We start from the raw sequence: 18,912 nt of genomic DNA, 5'->3' as shown, positions 1-18,912 counted from the left end.
TTTTAACGAAATATAATAATCTAGAAAAAGTTATATCAGGCGGCATAATTGAGATAAAATAATTTTCGTAATAAATGGTCTTGTTCCGTATTTGTAACGGTCGATTAATCAATGTCTTCAAATCTAAGAGCTACTTGGAATGAAAAAAAATACATATAACGAGACCATCATTGTTATACTCGTACATCACACGTTCGTCGTCTCTGGATATGTACTGTACTAATTTGTCTGTCAGTTAAGGCACGACTGAATGGAATCAAAAGACCGCAATTATTTCCATAGTCATCGGCGAGAAACTGCACGCACGCTATAGTTAAGATTACAGTCGTAAATGGAAACAGAGCGATGAAAAATTGAGTTTACTAAAAGAAATGCCTCCATAGTAGATGCACCTGTTTTATTTAAATTCATTTTAGATTCTGATCGGAGCGATAAATGTATTGATTATACAATGATGCGTGTGTGTGTTATGTGTGTGTACATACACGAGTACACGATTTATAGAAGAAAAAAATATGCTTTGATTTTCAACTTATATATTTTATTTTTTCTAATAGGAAAGTGAATCTAGTTGATACTTTTAAGGGGTCAAAAGTAAAAAATTACCATAACTTTTCTTAATAATTGGGAAAATAAAAATTGGGGGTAAACGTAACATTTTACATAAAATTAATGTTTGTATTTGTAATTACTGTAATAACGAGGTATAACACCAATTCATTTTTATAATATTGCGTTTAAACAACTGAATCTTACATTTTTCTATTTCAGGCCTGCGCTCCGAGGTATGTTTATTTCACTAGCAATGGCAACAAACGAGAACCCGTGGGTTCATGTTACACCACCTCAGACTTTTCAACAGATTTCGCCGAGTATTCTCCGTGCCGAACACGTAAGTGAATTAAGTTTGTTCTAATGTAATACCAATGAAATAATCTAAAATGTTAATAATGCTATAAGTTCAACTTAGATGTTTATGATAGAAGTACCTAATTGTACGATTCAAATGAAAACAAAAAAGCCATTGTAAAGGAAAAAAAATTAAAATTATAATCATATAGCGATGAAAAAAAAAAATTTTAATTTATAAAATTTTGTCGAAGCAACAAGTCACGTAAACTACAATTTAAAGACACGCGTATCATAATATTTGTACAAAACATACAATCGTACAAACTCTAGTATGCAACAACTAATAGCAAATAAATATACTGTTCAAATACCTATGGTACTATATATATATATATATATATGTATATGTATATATGTGTATATTAATCGTATAGTATACTTATATAGTATATACAAGGTTAATGAGGAAGCCAAGTTCAATTAATCAAATTTTATTTACTATGTCGAACAGCATTAATACTATTTTTCGAGTAAATTTGACCTTAACAATATTATTTCCAATACTAACTTTTCCACCCCCATAAGGAGTTGAATTTCTAAAAACTTCTTTTTAAATGATTGCTATGATATGAAACTAATATCCTCCAATTTAAATTTCAAACATCTATCCACGAAATTGACTTTTAAATTTCAATCTCATTATCATATATTTAATCAAAATCGATACAGTTTTTAGCCATAATCTACTTAGCACTGTATTTCATTAATTTTTTTTTTTTTTTATTATTATTTTATTATTTCATTGTTGTCTTAAAATTATCAATAAAATATACCTATAGAAGTTCAAATTTTTTAAGTTACTTATTATAGTAATGTTATTTTACAGATTACACATCTCTGTTTAGTTGTTTTCTAATTAAACAGTAAAATATGCATTTACAATTAAGTATTAACATATTTTTAATAAACGATTTTGTAACGTATTTTTTTTAAATACAATTTTCTAAATATTTATTAATATTACACTTTTAAATCATAGAAATTACTCAAACGACATTAATATATATAGCTCACAACTTTATATTCTCACTTAAGTTGCACAATATGTATGCGTTTAATGTTTGTCTTTGCCATTTGATAGTAATGGTTAATAACAATTGTAAAATTAAACACGGAACCCCGAAACAATAGTCGTAATAATTTGCTGAATTAATACTTTTTTAAATAATGAATTGTCGTTTATTTAGAATTGACATTATGAATTATAAACTACGTATGAATGCTTGAATAGCATAAATATACAAGATTTATTATTATTTACTATCACATTACGTTACCCAGTAAAACAATTTGGAGTCCAAAATATTATTACACATAATATGTTGAAATATGATGTACAAATACATTCTATTATTACATATGTATCGTGTATTGGTTTACTTAGGTACTATCATATCTTAAATACAAATAAAATCATCATATTGTTTCCAATATAAAGAACACTATATTAAAGTTAAAAATTTAAAAAAAAAAAATGTAATAGACGTACTGTATAAAATAGGTCACATCTATAATAATAACAACAAAATACATCAGTCTCGAATTCAAATACGCGCACTCACACACACACACACACATAAATATACGAGTATTATAATGATTTAGAGTGAAATCTACTATAATATAGAAATAGTATTTATTATCTATGTGTTGGTCTGTTTCAGGGAATTGGGGTCACCATAAACAGGGTACTTGCCAAGCTGGACTCGGGGCATCTGTTTCTAAGGTAATTCACGTATATATTTAAAAAACCGAGCTTTTGAAAACAGTACTTGGCTTTGGTCTTCAAAACATATTTAAACGCGTTGATTTCATTCTATTTGTTTATTTGTTTCTTTCTTCCTTTAGGATGGAAAGCGGTTATTCATTGGTGCCGTCGGAAGTTGGTATTGGCAAGGTGAGACAATTTCTTCCGAATTATTATAAAATATAATAATGTATGCCTACTATACACATTAAAATACGAAAATATATCGTAAAATATATACATACGTCCTAAATATAAATTAGTCGTTAAAAAACGCCATAATATGATTATTCATTTTATTGTTATAATTTTGTATATCACATTATGTATAATAATATGTACCTTCATGTAAAATTGTATTTTTCCTTATGCCTGCAGGTTATTAGAAAAGATGTGCCTCCTATGCATGCACTGTTAATTTCACAATTCGGCATGTAGTTTATGTTATTGCTTTATGTCTGTATTTTTGGGATTCGTAACTACATACTCGTAGTATACAATCCTAGCGAAAACACAGTAATTCCTAAATTATTACTGTTTGCGGGAAAGACAACAATGTGCATTATTTTCACATTTACCGATCGTTTTGGGCATGTTTGATTTGTCGGGGCGCTTTTTTTTTTTACTTTTTCGGATGTAAAACACACTGTTTTTAATGTTATTTGGCAGGCCAATTATACTCAGTCAATTCGTCAGCTCGATTGCCGTATTTACCGGCAATACAATATATCATCGACGACATCGACGAAGGTAAACATGTGTTGAAAATGAAAACGGAACTACAAATATATACCTGTATACGTATATACTCCCTCCGGAAGTCATTGATGACATATATTAACCCATTACAATATAATCGCGGGGCTTGAAATTATAACCCATGAACATAATAAAATGTATTTAAACTGAAACGGTAAAGTTTTAATTGAGTCCATTTATTTTTTAATCATGGCCATTATACCTTTAACGTTTATTAAACTATTCATTTATTTTAAAATATAAATAGATAAACAACGTGGTAGTAAAATTAGAAATTACATTAAATTGTTTTTTAATATACTATGACCACTTACGCACTTCCAAGTATTATATGACACCATACTTTTTGTAAGAAGTTCGTTTCAGCCATACTCGAATATGCTTTAATTTAATTTATAAGTTTAATTACGTTGGTCATTTAATAAACAATTTTTTAAATCATATAATTTTTACTATCGTTTAAACTATCTAAATAGTTATATTACTTAAATTATATGCCTATTTTAGGATTATATTTATGGATCGTAAAATGATTTTTTTTTTTATAAAAAAATCATTAACTGTAATCGTAAAGTAAATTTCAAGCCCGGTTTAATTGGCATGATTAGGATGTGTCGGGAAATTGCATTTTTGTGGAAATAACTTGACGCTTTCCTATTTCGCTTTGCTTTGGTCACTATACTAACGTTTGATGCTTATTGCCTGTGTTCATTAAACTAACCTTTACTACTTTTATTTAGTTTTTGTTAAAATGTTTAATAATTTATAATATTCCAGAGAATAAAAATGAAATAATAATATTTTAATCCAAATAATTCTTAATGACACACTTTAAAACACGCACCTAATGGGTACAGGGTGTTTCAAAATACTATTCAAGCATTTATAAACTCGCCAGTTTTATTTTTCAAACTTAAAAATTTGTTTGGAAAATAATAAAAAAAAGACATAAATGTCTGGGGAAGAGTTTAAGCGAACCGTTCTATAAATGGTCTGTATGGTAATCTTAGAGACAGGTGTACCTACTGCTGATGACAGATGCTCATAGGGTAACACGTGCAACTGTAGTAGATGACAACATCCGATAGACACTCAAAAGTCGAAACATCCTGTACCAAAACAAATATATTAATTCATTTAAAAATAAAAATACTAAATATATACACTACAAAATAGGATAACATAAAAAATAAAGGTGGATTAAATTGTTTTTAAAAAAAAATTTAACTTTTTTGTTAACTCACTAAGCTTGGAGAAAGGCGATATATCGTAAGATCTAGAATGAAAAACTATAATACGTGTTTATATTTTATAGGCCAATTTTATTCGCAAAACTTGTATAGTCGACCGGATGTACTTTCGACCAACGAGGGACCGCCGACGGACGACGATTCATATCTCGGTTATTCGGTTGCCGTCGGTGCTTTTGGATTTGGTTCGGAATCCGGTGCTGCAGTTGGGATGCCCAGAGGCGCAGGACTTTTTGGAAAAGTAAAATTCAACAACCATAACAATTTTTAATCTAAAACAATTGATACTGATTAAATACGTACAGGTTCTTTTATATTCCGCCGACCTGACAAATTTGTACAACATCACTGGTGATCAACTCGGAGCATATTTCGGTTATTCGATTTGTGTGTCAGACGTAGACGGTGACGGTGGAGACGACATAATTGTCGGTGCGCCGCTGTACAGCGAGTTTTCCAAAAACGACGGATCATACGAAACTGGAAAAGTTTACGTGTACTTAAAAAAAGAGGTAGGTACACGATATAACAATAAATTAATAATTCTTAATTTAATCGGTTTTATGACATTATATTATCCTCATATTAAAATAACGCTAGTTGTTTTGCCAAAGCCAGATTTAGGCTTCTGGGGGCCCCTTGGCCATCATTCATCAAAACTGAAAAATTTTTTAGTTGACTAAAATACTTTAAAACTTAAACTTTAAAATTATATACTAATGGATAATTTCCAACTCAAACTTATATTTTTTTATCATATCAATTTTGCTCGTTGTGTATATCTACTTGACATACTAAGTAGGTATACAGATTTTGAAAATTTTAAGAAAATTAAAGTAAATAAAAGTAACCTTAAAAGTCAATTATTTTTATTTTTTTTATCACAGTACATAAAAAACAATGAACGATTCGATGCTTATTAAAACTATAGAGTAAAAAAAAAATGTATTTTTCAACTAATAATTAGATAGGTACATAAAATATTATGATGTAGGTTGGTTCATGGTACAATGTTATCTTATTATAGACAAACATAAAAATAAAATACAAATAGAAATATTATCTATTAATTATAATAAACGCATTTTTTCAACTTCTTTAGAGAAAATTTTTTAATGGTATCTTTAAAGTCTAAAACATAACGAGACTTACTGCTTAAGGTGCTTATTTTGTGGAGGCCTCTTATTAATTGAATCTTATAGGGCCTCTAAGTCTGAGCTCCGTACCCCCTCCTAAATCTGGTCCTGTATTTTGCACTGATCATTTTACTTCATAAAGTTGTTGATAAATCGTTGACAATTAAATATATTTCTTATTTTGTACATATATTTTAATTATTATTTTTAGTATATAAAAATAAAAATACTTATTTTTGAAATTTCTTACCTATATGGAGTAATTTTGTTTAAGTTTGACGAAATAAATATTTAATTTTGTTAAATAATATTTATCGAATAATTTGTTTATACATAGGGTTATAAATTTTACGAACGGAACACAAGAATGGGATTTAATTCAAAATCTCGTTTTGGACTGGCTTTGAGTAACTTAGGTGATATAAATAAAGATGGATATGGAGGTGAGTAATGCATTGATTTTGATTATCGTTATCGAATAAAATATTATCATAAAGTCGTTTACAAAATCAGATTTTGCCGTGGGTGCTCCGTATGACGGACCCATTGAATTGGGCGCAGTATACATATATCACGGTACTAAAACTGGCATTCGGGAAAAATATTCTCAAGTGATCAGATCGGAAGACGTATCCGTAGGGGTAAGACCTGTATCGACGTTTGGTTTTTCGTTGTCAGGCGGAACAGACTTGGACAATAATCAGTATCCCGATCTGATTATCGGTGCTTACGAATCAGACACAGCTTATTTCATGAAATCTAGACCCGTAGCTCAAATGACCACGTCCGTGTATTTCAAGTCTGAAAATAAGCAAATAGCGCTGGAACGTAGAGAGTGTACGACCAAAGACGGTACTCTGGTCCCCTGTTTATTTTTGTCCACTTGTTTACAGTACACGGGAATTGGCGTCGATGATCAACTGAGTAAGTAAATGCTAAATATTAATAAATAATAATACAGTCATAAAATTAGCGTGTTTAAATATTACTGATAATTTATTTTTGAAGATATTGAAATGCAACTGGTACTGGATGCTAAAAAACCAAAATCTCCGAGAATGTTCTTTTTATTGGATGAGAACAGAAATGTATTGAACCATAGTTTAACACTGGATAAGAATGACCAATCTTGTAAGACATTCAACGTTTACTTGAAGGTAAAAGGCTTGAATAATTTTTTTTTTAAATATTTTTCAAATAAAATCACACTATTTTTTTTTAATTTTAGAACAATGTTAGAGACAAGTTAACGCCGTTAGAAGCAGAGTTAAGATACAGAATTATTGAGGAGAATAGAAAATTTACTAGAACTCTAACACCAGTAATAGATCTGGATAACGAATTATTTGCCGTATCTAGAGACTCTATAAGTATACAAAAGAATTGTGGAGGAGATAATATTTGCATACCAAATCTTCGGCTTATTGCTACACCGTAAGAACGTATTACTATAATATTAATGATTAACTTTTATCAATTATTTTTTGTTTGGTTTTTAGAGATTCCGAGTCTTTCTTACTAGGTTCAAATAAAAAATTGAAAGTTGACGTTATAGTACAAAACGAAGGCGAAGATTCTTTTGAGACCACTTTTGACATGACTGTACCTCCAGGCATCAATTACGTAAAAATAGAAAGAGTAGATAATAATGAAAACGATATACCTGTGCAATGTTCAGCTCCGTCAGAAATGACCAACAACACTTTACATTGTGATATTGGAAATCCATTACCACGAGATAAATATGTTAGTTACATGTATAACTAGTTATAGCTATATTTCATACTTACACACATTTACACATCTTTAAAATAGAAATATAACAAATATTGAACTATTTAATTAAATAATTTGCTACCTGATTATTAATTAAATATTTTGTAGGTACAATTTAAAGTTGTTTTGGAACCATATCAAACTACTGAAACTAAGGCCAAATACGAATTCAACATGGTGGTGAACAGCACAAATCCTGAACGTTTTGATTCCATATCAGATAACATGAAATACTTAGGAGTACCTCTTTGGGCGGAAACCGATTTGATCATTGTAGGATCATCAAAACCTGTGGATGTACACTACAACATAACGATGGAAGAATCTCTAAATATTACCGATGAAAAGCAAATTGGCCCACAGGTTATTCACATATACGGCATTCGAAATAAAGGTCCTTCTGATATATTAGAAGCTGAAGCTTACATTGACTGGCCTATGTTTACGTTAGCAGGTAAATACATTTTAATTTAATTCTAAATTTATCGAGGTATAAATATTAATGTACAAAATATGAAATTTAAAATCAATTTATTGATAATTTAAATGTTCTATCTTAGGAGAACCACTGTTATACTTACTTGAAATGCCTGAAACAAATGGACAGGTAAAATGTGAAGCTATTGAAGAAATTAATCCATTAAAATTAAATGTAAGTATTGGCTCGATGAGTGTATAAACAAGTACCCACTTATTAACCATTCGGTATTAATGCTTTTGCATGATATGCGTTTGCAGATCGATCGTAAAAGGAAATCGTATTTCGAATCGAGTGGTTTGATCTCTAGCGGCTCAGGTGCGTCTGTCACTGTTAAGGGTTCAGAAAGTACTAGTTCGAATTCTGCTGGTGCAGTCGTTACGAAAACCAAAACGTTTGCGGAACTGACGGAAGAGGAAAAAAGACGTTTCATGGAAATCCAAAAGAAAGAAGAAGAAGAATCGAAATTGCAGTGGGGTGACGGCTCGTACGAACAAAAAATTCGATATCAAAACTCCAAACACGAATCGACCGGAACGATAGTGAATGGCGGCATGAGCCATAACCGTAACGAGGGTTCCGGAGCGACAGTCGTTACCGACGTCAACCGAGGACCAAAATTCATGATCGGATCATCAGAGAGCGGCGGAGGCGTAGTCCACAGCGAATATTCGGGTTCAAAGTCGACGAGCGTGGTGACAGGTGGTCAACGAGGCAGCGAAGTCTCCGGCACTTCGGTGGTTACTAACGCGAACAGAGGACCAACGTTCACCGTCGAGTCATCTGAAAACAATGGCGGCGTAGTTCGCAATGAGTACGAGTCGAAATCCTCGTCCTCGGGTTCCACGGGTAGCACATCGAGTGCGCAAGGCAACCGTTGGTCTGTAGCTGGTGGAACAGAGAGTGACGTCCGGCATGGTTCATCGTCTCGCGGTGTGTATGGCGCTGCTCACTTTGACGAGTCTGAGTCGTCGTCGGGCAGTACGACTTTCCAGATGGGTGCGTCGTCATCCGGTGGTACGTCACGCGTCAATACCGTGGGCACAGATTCTCGCGTGGCGGGATCGTTCGAAAACAACGCCGGATCAGAATCCCGTGGTCAGTCATCTGTGACCTTCATCCAGAGCGGATCGGAAGTACGTGGTGGATCAAAAGTATACAGTGGATCGGAAACACACGGCGGATCGGAAGTACGCGGTGGATCCGAAGTATACGGTGGATCCGAAGTATACGGTGGATCAGAAGTATATGGTGGATCGGAAATGCGTGGTGGATCGGAAGTACGCGGCGGATCAAAGGTATACACTGGATCAGAAGTACGGGGTGGATCGGAAATACGCGGTGGATCGGAAGTACGAGGCGAATGGTCGTCCGGCGGTCAATCGTCAGTGACTTCACGTGGCGGAGGTAACGGTTGGGAAACGTCTAAGACGACTGCCGAATCACGAGGAGAAAAATGGTCCCGCGACAACGGATTCGGTGGACAATTGAATCAAGGCACCAGTGGCTGGCACCAGGGCACTAAAAACTTCACGAGTTTCCGAGAATCGGAAAAGAGTCACGTGGCCAACACAACATGGGATGACTCTGTGGGCGGTGGCATGCCGAAAACGTATGTGACAGATCGGTGGAGGACCAACAACGACGGAGTGGTGCGCAACGGCAGTTCATCACATGTCGTAGACGGTGAGGCGTTAGACTACAGGGACGCTGCGGTGCGCAGGATGAACATTGCGGCAGGGGCGGGCGGCGTGACCAACGTCTTAGGCGGCACGACAGGCGACGACAGCGACTTATCAATTAGCCTGACCGGCGGCGCACCAGTCACTGAAAGGCAAAACCAGGGATTCAAGCAGACCAAAGTAGATGAGTCGGAAACGGTGCAAAGGTGGCGGACGGTAGACGGAAAACTGTACCGCGCCAACGCGGCAGGCACCTGGGACACGTTGCACACGATTTCTGACGGTAGTGGGTCGACAAACGTGTACGAGGCGCAAGACCTGAGTCCGCAAAACTACGTCAAACCGACCGATGTCGATGGCAAGTTTAAGCTGTACACCCGGTTCCGGAGAGACACGCAAACCAAACGGTGTGGTCCCACAAGGTGCGTGACCGTCAAATGTAAGATTGGGCCATTGACCAAAGACCAAGAGGTGTGGCTGTCGTTTAGGTCCAGGGCTTGGGTCAGCACTCTGAAAAAGGTATTTATTAATGTTCCAAGTTTAAAACTACTGCCGGACAATTGCAACACTATGGACCAAAGAACCTTTACTTCGAACTTGGTACCTGTTTCACGACTAATAATGTATCTGGTTTCCATTTGCAGGTGGCGCTCAACAGACCGGTGACGCTGAGTTCTACGTTATCCGCAAAAGTCACAAAGCTGCAATACATCGGCAAGCCGGAAAGCAAACTCGCTCAGGTCAGAAGCTACGAAGTGTTCACGGAAGTCATACCTAGAGACCTAGCTGTCAAACCGGACATCATTCCGCTTTGGATCGTTGTCTTGGCCGCCGTCGCTGGGACGGCTATCCTTTTGTTACTTGTGTACCTACTCTACAAGGTGAATTTCGTCATAAAATGTTCATAAAAACATAATATCAAAAAAGCTCATGTTTTGAGCTTAAACCTTTTCCAAAAAATTAAATACTTTCCATACATTAACAATTTTGTAATGTTATCAGATGTTTCCTGTTGGCTGTTAGGAGAATATTAAAATAAGTGTACCATAAAAGTAATTCTAATAAAACTTTAAAAGAGAAAATTAGATGAAAGTACCAGTACCGTTTTTGATCATTGGGTGGTCAAAATATTTCGACCACAGAACCGTTTTATACAATTTTTCATCTATTTTTTACAATATTAAATCAACAAATTTAAAGATTAAACTAATAATGTCGCTTAAAATAATAATTTACTAAACACACACTAAAATTTGATTAAATAGCTGTAGAGGTAATAGCCATTAATTTTGGTTTAAAAGAAATATTTCAGTAGATTTTAATGAAATTGATAACATTCAAATCTTAAAAAATAATTTATTATATTACCGTTATGTATTATCATAATTAAATCTAGACGCTCCTTTAAGATTTAACCTATTAAAGTATTATTTTATTAAAAAAACAAACTGATTTTAATAAAACTTTATTAAATTGATAACAAGTAAAATATCATAACACATAGTATAAATATATATAGTTGTATGATTTTAAATTTGTTTAATAAAAACTAATTTTACATTTCAAACACATAAAAATGTATTTTTTTTAATAATTTATTTTTTGATGTTTGGTAGTGTGGATTCTTCAAACGTAATCGACCATCTAGTGCACCAGAAAAACAACCATTAACACACAGAAATGGACAAGCGGAGCTTTATCAAACAGGAGACGAAGCTTTATAAAAACATTCAACTTTATTCTGCTAAAAAAAAAAAAAAAAAAATAGAATTAAAAAATTAAAATATGATTGGAAATTAAATAAATCACCACATTAAACCACCTAACTAATATTAATTTGTTATAATTTATTTTGTAAATATTTTAAAGTAACTATTAAATATTATGTTTTTTTTGTAAATAGTATATATACATTTGTTTTATTTTCTTACATTTTGAAATAATAATGTAAATTTTAGTCTTATTGTAAATTAAATTATTATATGAATCTATTAATTAATTAACTGTACTTAAACCTTGAGAGTAATTATTTTTACAAAATGAATTAAATATATTGTTATAGAATTATAACGCTCTAGTCTAAAAATAAAAATTGTAAATTGAGTTGCATTTTCATTTTTACAAAATTAACATTCAGTTGTAAAATTTGAGTTTTTAACTATGACTTAATAAGATATCAATAATTTATGCTTGTGAAATTAAAACAATTATCAATATTCAATTTACTTATCTTAATAATGACTGATAATTTTTGGTTTATTTTTAATTGAAAAATAAATTATAAAGTGTAAATAATAAATGTTTTTTTTTTATTTTATGAATATTTATTTCTCAATTAAAGAATTTGATTGCATTTATTATTGTTAAAAAGCTATCACAATAGAAAAAATCAACCAAAAAAACATGCTTAATATGTATTTTCTTAATAGAAAATAATAAGCAATATCCTATTTAAAAAAAAATATATAAATATATACTATAGGTAAATTATAATTTATGTGAAATTAAATATGATACCACAAAATAGATGAGGCCAATTTTATTTCTTTATATTAACAACATTTTTAATGTAAAAATAAAAGGATTCTTAATTGCATTTGCAGATGATATATGTATCTTTTAATCAAACAAGTCGCGGAGTAAAATATATGAAAATTCTTCTATGGGTTTCAAGAAAGTAATTTTAAATCATATAAAGCTATCCAGAAATGTAAAAAAATTGTTTTTATGCCATTTTTCAATAATAAATCCAATTTAAATTATAATAGTATGATATAGTATTAGCATTACAATCCATGGTAGTAAATATAATAATAATAACTGTAATCCACAGAACTGTAAAATAAAAAAAGTATAAGAAATATGATACTTCAGCATTGTTTTTTTTAAATCTAAGATGGAATTTACATGAAAAAAATGTAATATGAAAGCTACAATTCATAACATAGAAATTGATCAAATTCAAAAATATAGTACAAAAACATTTTGCTCATTGTATCAATAAAATTTTCGACACAGTTATTAATATGGTGTGCCCTTTAAAATAATAAATTGAATGAATCAAAATAATATTATTTGAATTTGTTTAAAATAGTACAAGTTTCAATGACCTACAAATTATAATTACAAAAAAATTAATTGTTTTTTCCAAGAGATACATATAATTAAATAATTTTCATTTTGTACATAATTGAACTATGTGTCATCTAAATAATGTGTCAATTATGTCCACCTTTAAATTATTTTTTAAATGAGTTTATTACTAATTTAAATTGTTTATTTTTATATAATTATATAAAAAAACATTTTTTACAAAATAATATTATGTAATTTTATAAGTAATTGCTTAATATTGTATGTGTACTGTGTAGTAAATACTTATAACCTACCACTAACACAAGCTATAAGCTTACAGGAAAGGTCAACAAAATTATGATTGAAAAAAAATAATTTATTGTGAGTTTAATTTAATAGATCAAAAATTTAAAATAATATACTTAAAATTAAATTCGTAAATTTGAGTTATTAACACCAACAGTAATAACATAAGCCAATAGATTATATACCTCATCTTTAACACTATCAAATGTATTAAAAATTGTTGCCAATGTGTCAAATTATTCTTTAGACACGCTACACAATGCTGTTTTGACATCAGGTAATTTGTAAACAAAATTTAAGTTATTTAATTTGGTTGGTTCAACAGCTTGTCCTTCTAAAACCATTTTAGCACGTTCTCTTCCAAATATTAATTTGAAAATAATTCCTGGAACTTTTAACACAAAACTATGACCAAAGACTTCAACAAAACTTTTGGCAAAGTATTGATGGGTAATTATCTGAAAAACAATAAAATTAACTATATTGTTCAAATTTAGAAAAAAATTAAATATTACTTCAGGTGCAACTCCATTGACAATACCTTCTACACCGTTGTTTTCAATAGAAAACAACACTATACGACAAACGTCGTCAATATGTATCCAAGGAAGGAATTGAGAACCATTACCCATACATATTCCTAAACCAAAACGAAAGAATGGATAAAGCTGACTTATAAATCCACCATGTCGGCCAAATACAACCCCTATAAACCATAAATAAATTGATAAGATATTTTGGTGAAATAAAAAACAATTATTATACATACCTAATCTAATTATAACTGAACGTACATCATCTGATTTTGGTATAGCACTTTTTTCAATCCCAATTGCTAATTTTGATAAATAATCAAATTCTTTAACATCATAACTTTCTGTATATGGTTTACATTTATCTGTATTAGGTGGATAAATTCCTGAAATGAAATCAAAAGATAGATATTTAAATTTAAATATGTAACTACCAACAATTTTAATTAAAAAGAATAACTATGTGTTATTTGATCTGTACATAAATTTCCATTTCACATTTTGAAGATAATATTAAAATGTTTGATACAATTAAATTTGTATAAGTGATGTTTACAAATTAAAAATAGTTAAATTGTAATGCTGACTATGTTAAAATGTTATCCAGCATATTGTGAACTATTGCTACACAGTATCAATTAAAATAATCAGCAGCAAAAATATTAATTAAAATCATCAAATTAATCAAAACACACCTACTCCGGAAAAAGATATAAATAATTTCGGTTTTGGTGTTTTCATTTTATTGATTGCATCCACAAGGTATTGATTAGTCATAACTCTACTATCCCATACAGTTTTTTTGAACTTGCTGGTCCAAAATCGTGTAGGTTCAAGAATTGGTTCGCCAGCAGCATTAATAACGGCTACAGTATCATGTGGAATTTCATTTTTTTTTATCTGATCCTATAAAAAAAAAATAAAATAAAAATCATAACTACAAAAACTTCAATTTAATATTTTTGATTTGATTTAGTTTTTACCCAACTTATGACAGAATCAGATTTATTGTTTTTTCTAGATATAATAGTAACATCATAATTTTGATTCTTGAGATACTGTTTTAAATATTTTCCAACAAATCCTGTTCCACCTCCTGGAAAATAAAACAGATATTAATAAAAATAATAAGAAAATCTACACAAAGAAAATATAAAGTCTTTTATATTATCTTTGTCTTAAAAGTGTATAACATAATAAATATGCTTTCAGTAAATTTAGAGATTATCAAATTTAAAATTATGAATATTATCTAAGTCAATTATTTTAATATTTTAATTTTAAAACAATTAATGAGCTTTTAAAAAAATAATATGTTACATACTAATAATTTGGTTTAAAATTAATACCTTAAGAAAAACTGAAGCGAGACCACAGATAATATTCTTACCTTTAATTTTAATAAAATATTAAAAATAACAACATAAGCGTGCACCATGTCCTCTTAATGGATAACTGAATAATTAATGAGAAAAATTTTGGACTAAAACAGATATTAAAAACTACTTTGATATTTTATTCAAATCAATTTACATTTATTTCAATGTATTTTTGAGAACAAATGGAAAATTCAAAATTTTAGGTCACACAACAAAACAAATTATTTTTATGACCTAATTATTCATACAAAAGAAAATATGTATAAAAATACTATATAAATAAATTAATGAACAAATATAATAAATAATATCATACCGATTAACACTCTCCCTTTACTTGTCATTGAATAATTTCGGCTTATAGAAATCATGATTAACAAAATTTAAGATTAATATTAAACAATCCTAAAAGGTTGAGACGAATCGATGGCAAAACCTTAATTTAAAGACACACTTAAATTCAACTTCGTAGTTTGTAAAAATATAATCATATATTTTAATCTTTTTATAGTTTCATATTATGGTACTTAAGACTCGTATGGCAACATATTATACCATAATGATATTACAATTTATAAAAAACATAAATATTATTTAATTTTTAACTTGAATAAATGATATCAGTGATATCACATATTCATATTACCATTATCATTTTTCCGTACAAAACATATGGAACACAGAAAATAATATGGATAACCGTACAATTGTACAGTGCTGCCTACTTACTCTGACTTTTAAAACTTTCACCGGGTTTCTTGGCTGATAAACATTTCATACCCATGCCACGTTTTTCTTATACGTAGATAACCTCAAATAACCATTTTGTATGTTGGATGCACTGTGTCTGTAAGAAATTTCTCGGGCTTGTTCCACGGCGTCATCTTTCTGACTCTTCGTCTGTCACAAACAAATTTGTTCCTGAATAGAGCTGAACTCTCTGTTCCGCTCCGAATTTCTCGCCTTTGGTAAGTACTTGATATATATTAATTTAAAATTTTTTTTTCCAACTTTACTGCATCAACGTTAACATTTATCCGTTCAATTATTTATTATAATTAATTTACCTAGTTTTTCTTTAACAACGTAATTTCTTCGGTAATCTGTTACCGTTCATGTTTTATATAGTTACCCTTCGCACGTGTTTGCGCATATTTCGATAGCTGCTTTAATTTATTATTTCTCTATTATGATTTTAGATTTGTCGTTAGCCCGATTATGAGGGCTAAGTGGCGTAAGAAGCGTATGCGTAGGTTGAAGCGCAAGAGGAGGAAGATGCGTGCAAGGTCCAAGTAAACCTCGTGGCCTGCACAAGACAATATTATCATGTTTTGGTAAACATTAAACGATATTGAAACTTTTATATTAAATCATCTAAACAGTAATAAACTCTTTCTGTTCAACTTATAAAACGACTTTTTTTTTTTATAAATATACACCTAACCAACGTAAATTGTCTTTGTGACATTTTTAGGTTAACTAATGCTATATCCTTCGGGATGTCCGTATATTATAGTTTATTACCAATGTTTCTGACAAGCGAAGACATCATGTTTGTCATTAACGTCGGTTAAGTTTTTAGATTAAGCGAAGCTGGTAAATCGTGTTGATTTGAACATCAGGTTTTAACATTTTTTTACTATATTGTTGGTTCTTGATCAAGTTTTTTTGAAGACTTATCTTTCATTAGTATGGTTAATGTAATAATGTGTTAATTCATGACAATTTTTATGATGATATATTTATTAATGTTGGTGTAACAAAAAGGTGATTTGAGTTTTTTTTATAAATTAACCTTCTTGGTACAAAATAAGAATATTCTAATAATTAGTCTAACTACTAAATCATCCTTAATTTAAGGTAATGTAAAATGAGGTTCTTTGTTTTCTATTAGTTTGTATCAAATGTTTAGTGAAATATTTATATTTTTATTAATTGTAACTCTTAACTTGAATAATTCCCATACGTATCATGTCATGCTATAAAGGCATGATTTAGATATTTTGTTACAACTGTATTTAATTACATTTCATTTAATGGTTACAACACATGGTATTGATTTATTAAATACACCACCTTTCAATATTTTTTAATTTTATAATCATCTAAAGATATGCTATAATGTTTCAAAATTATTTTATTTCATCGACCCTTAATATTCCTTAAAGCATCTTCAATTTCAAAATATTGGAATTTAAATCCACTTTCCAAAGTCCTTGTTGGTAAAACTTTTCTTCCTTCCAATATTAATTGTGTTCTTTCTTCTCCAAATATAGTCTTCAATAATATTCTAGGTGTATTTAATATCATTGATGGCTTTTTTGACATTAGTGTATAGATAGTAATTAATTCTTCATTAGTTATGCACTAAAATTAATTCAATTAAAAAACTTAATATAAATGTTTTAATCACCTAAATTACTAAATAAAATATATTTTTAAAAAATTCTGGTAAATGCTATTTATTGCTATCCAAATATTATTCTGCCTTGTCAAAAATTATAGCCAATAGGTAGGTATGGAATACTAATACTTAATTTTATAATTAGTGGGTTTGTTATTAGATGGTATTTATATCAATTTAATTAAATAGTATTAAACCATAACTTACATTTGGTGATACTCCATTCAATATTCCACATACTTCTTTGTTTTCAATTGAAAATAGTATAAGGTTTAATAAGTCGCAGATATGTATCCAAGGCTGATGTTGACATCCATTTCCTATACGAGTTCCTATTCCTATAGCAATGAGATATTTCAAACATTTCAGAAATCCACCATCATTACCCAGTACTGTTCCTGATGTTAAAATTATAATAAATTAAATTGATTGGTTAAAACCAAATTGATACTGTTAATATTTATAATATATCTTATTTATTCTAATTGGGCCTGGCCTGTTTAAAATTTAAATAAATAAATGTATTAATCATGTATATTACATTAAATTGAATTATAAAATATTAATTAGTAATATATATGGATTAATTATTACTAAATATATCACACAATGCAAACCTGTTCTGATCGATATCTTACGAAAAGGAAAATTGTTTGAAGCTTGCTCCCATTCCATTCCTAATTTGGTGAAGAAATTACAGTCTATCATTTGGTTTGTAGGTATAAATTGTTCTGTGTGAACTCCGTCTGATGGATACATATCTATTGTTTGTGAATTTAAATTATAATAATTTAAGTTATTTTACTCAATATCTACAATACCAGTACTAGTGATTGTAATGAACACATTGGGCTTGCATTTGGTTAAATTTAATATGTCAGTAAGTAACATTGTAGAACCGACTCTACTAATCCAAATTTTTTGTTTAAAGTGACTTCCAAAATATTTAAAAGGAACCATGATGGGTTCACCAGTCAAATTGACCACAGCAGTTATGTTTTTTGGGAAGACCATTGAGTATTAAATCAGCCTACACAATAAACATGATTAAAAAATATATAATATAAAATTCTACAATAATACCCAATTAATGATGTGTTTTTCTCCGGTCTTAATTCTAGATAATACCGTGACTTCGTATTTTTCTCTTAACAGCAATTCTCTCAAGTTTCTGCCAATAAATCCAGTTCCTCCACCTAAACATCAGTTATTAGACATTTTCGTAATAAAATTGTTACCTTCAGAAATACTGTACCAATTAGCACATGACCCTTGGTACTATACAAAGCTGTCTGTATAAATCTAAATGATGTTTTAAGTAGAACACAATTTACCAATGTGTTTTTCATTTTATTTTATATCTAGAACTCAATATGTAGTAAGTAAATAAAATCAATTCATAGTTGTGTCTAATATCCAAAATACTAAATAAAAATATAGCTGTTTTTAGTGTTGAAATCAAGACGTGATGTATG

General features: G+C 30.1%; 3 protein-coding genes and 1 long non-coding RNA gene across 6 annotated transcripts in view; 2 read left to right on the top strand and 2 right to left on the bottom strand.

Moving 5' to 3' along the window:
• LOC112597620 (integrin alpha-PS2) overlaps positions 1–11,519 on the top strand; it is a 72,116-nt gene extending 60,597 nt beyond the window's left edge. Inside the window, exons 5-20 of one of the 2 annotated variants that reach the window (XM_025343734.1) lie at positions 772–892; positions 2,577–2,638; positions 2,761–2,809; positions 3,329–3,409; positions 4,734–4,909; positions 4,974–5,180; positions 6,142–6,247; positions 6,318–6,728; positions 6,813–6,961; positions 7,033–7,238; positions 7,304–7,550; positions 7,689–8,034; positions 8,141–8,232; positions 8,319–10,259; positions 10,385–10,621; positions 11,357–11,519. In XM_025343734.1, the coding sequence (XP_025199519.1) occupies positions 772–892; positions 2,577–2,638; positions 2,761–2,809; positions 3,329–3,409; positions 4,734–4,909; positions 4,974–5,180; positions 6,142–6,247; positions 6,318–6,728; positions 6,813–6,961; positions 7,033–7,238; positions 7,304–7,550; positions 7,689–8,034; positions 8,141–8,232; positions 8,319–10,259; positions 10,385–10,621; positions 11,357–11,464 (4,539 nt within the window). In that variant the 3' untranslated portion in view covers positions 11,465–11,519. The remainder of the gene's footprint in view (positions 1–771; positions 893–2,576; positions 2,639–2,760; positions 2,810–3,328; positions 3,410–4,733; positions 4,910–4,973; positions 5,181–6,141; positions 6,248–6,317; positions 6,729–6,812; positions 6,962–7,032; positions 7,239–7,303; positions 7,551–7,688; positions 8,035–8,140; positions 8,233–8,318; positions 10,260–10,384; positions 10,622–11,356) is intronic. The other variant, XM_025343735.1, reaches the window with a different exon arrangement.
• On the bottom strand, positions 11,394–15,586 carry LOC112597621 (epimerase family protein SDR39U1-like). Of its 2 annotated transcripts, none has more exons than XM_025343737.1 (7): positions 15,350–15,586; positions 14,638–14,750; positions 14,350–14,560; positions 13,891–14,040; positions 13,637–13,827; positions 13,307–13,579; positions 11,394–11,481 (listed from the first exon to the last, which is right to left on the bottom strand). In XM_025343737.1, the coding sequence occupies exons 1-6, from the start codon at positions 15,402–15,404 to the stop codon at positions 13,358–13,360; spliced, it is 942 nt and encodes a 313-aa protein (XP_025199522.1). In that variant the 5' UTR covers positions 15,405–15,586; the 3' UTR covers positions 11,394–11,481; positions 13,307–13,357. The 2 variants fall into 2 exon arrangements, with proteins under 2 accessions (XP_025199522.1, XP_025199521.1); XM_025343736.1 differs by having other exon boundaries at positions 11,397–11,484.
• A 303-nt stretch (positions 15,587–15,889) lies between these two features.
• Positions 15,890–16,445, top strand: LOC112597600. The gene is made up of 2 exons (XR_003114846.1): positions 15,890–16,001; positions 16,233–16,445. It is a non-coding gene; the product is annotated as an uncharacterized LOC112597600 (long non-coding RNA).
• A 730-nt stretch (positions 16,446–17,175) lies between these two features.
• On the bottom strand, positions 17,176–18,786 carry LOC112597502 (epimerase family protein SDR39U1-like). The gene is made up of 7 exons (XM_025343574.1): positions 18,693–18,786; positions 18,521–18,633; positions 18,409–18,467; positions 18,259–18,344; positions 18,055–18,198; positions 17,645–17,835; positions 17,176–17,400 (listed from the first exon to the last, which is right to left on the bottom strand). The coding sequence occupies exons 1-7, from the start codon at positions 18,784–18,786 to the stop codon at positions 17,176–17,178; spliced, it is 912 nt and encodes a 303-aa protein (XP_025199359.1).
• Positions 18,787–18,912: the final 126 nt, after the last annotated feature.

This window comes from Melanaphis sacchari, unplaced genomic scaffold, assembly GCF_002803265.2.
Source record: "Melanaphis sacchari strain LSU unplaced genomic scaffold, SCAv2.0 Contig42_pilon_pilon, whole genome shotgun sequence".
Taxonomy (NCBI): Eukaryota; Metazoa; Arthropoda; class Insecta; order Hemiptera; family Aphididae; genus Melanaphis; species Melanaphis sacchari.
Note: the sequence above shows the minus strand (reverse complement) of the source record. Positions and strands in the feature narration are given on the sequence as shown.

Bases quoted from the DNA above. Each gene is read 5' to 3' on its own strand.
- LOC112597502 (XM_025343574.1), bottom strand. From the start codon at position 18,786: ATGAAAAACACATTGGTAAATTGTGTTCTACTTAAAACATCATTTAGA. The intron at 18,634-18,692 runs GTACAGTATTTC...ACTGATGTTTAG, and splicing joins CAAGGGTCATGTGCTAATTG to GTGGAGGAACTGGATTTATT. The intron at 18,468-18,520 runs GTATTATTGTAG...TTTATTGTGTAG, and splicing joins AAAAACACATCATTAATTGG to GCTGATTTAATACTCAATGG.
- LOC112597621 (XM_025343737.1), bottom strand. From the start codon at position 15,404: ATGATTTCTATAAGCCGAAATTATTCAATGACAAGTAAAGGGAGAGTG. The intron at 14,561-14,637 runs GTAAAAACTAAA...TTTTTTTTATAG, and splicing joins CTGATTCTGTCATAAGTTGG to GATCAGATAAAAAAAAATGA. The intron at 13,828-13,890 runs GTATGTATAATA...TATGGTTTATAG, and splicing joins TTCAGTTATAATTAGATTAG to GGGTTGTATTTGGCCGACAT.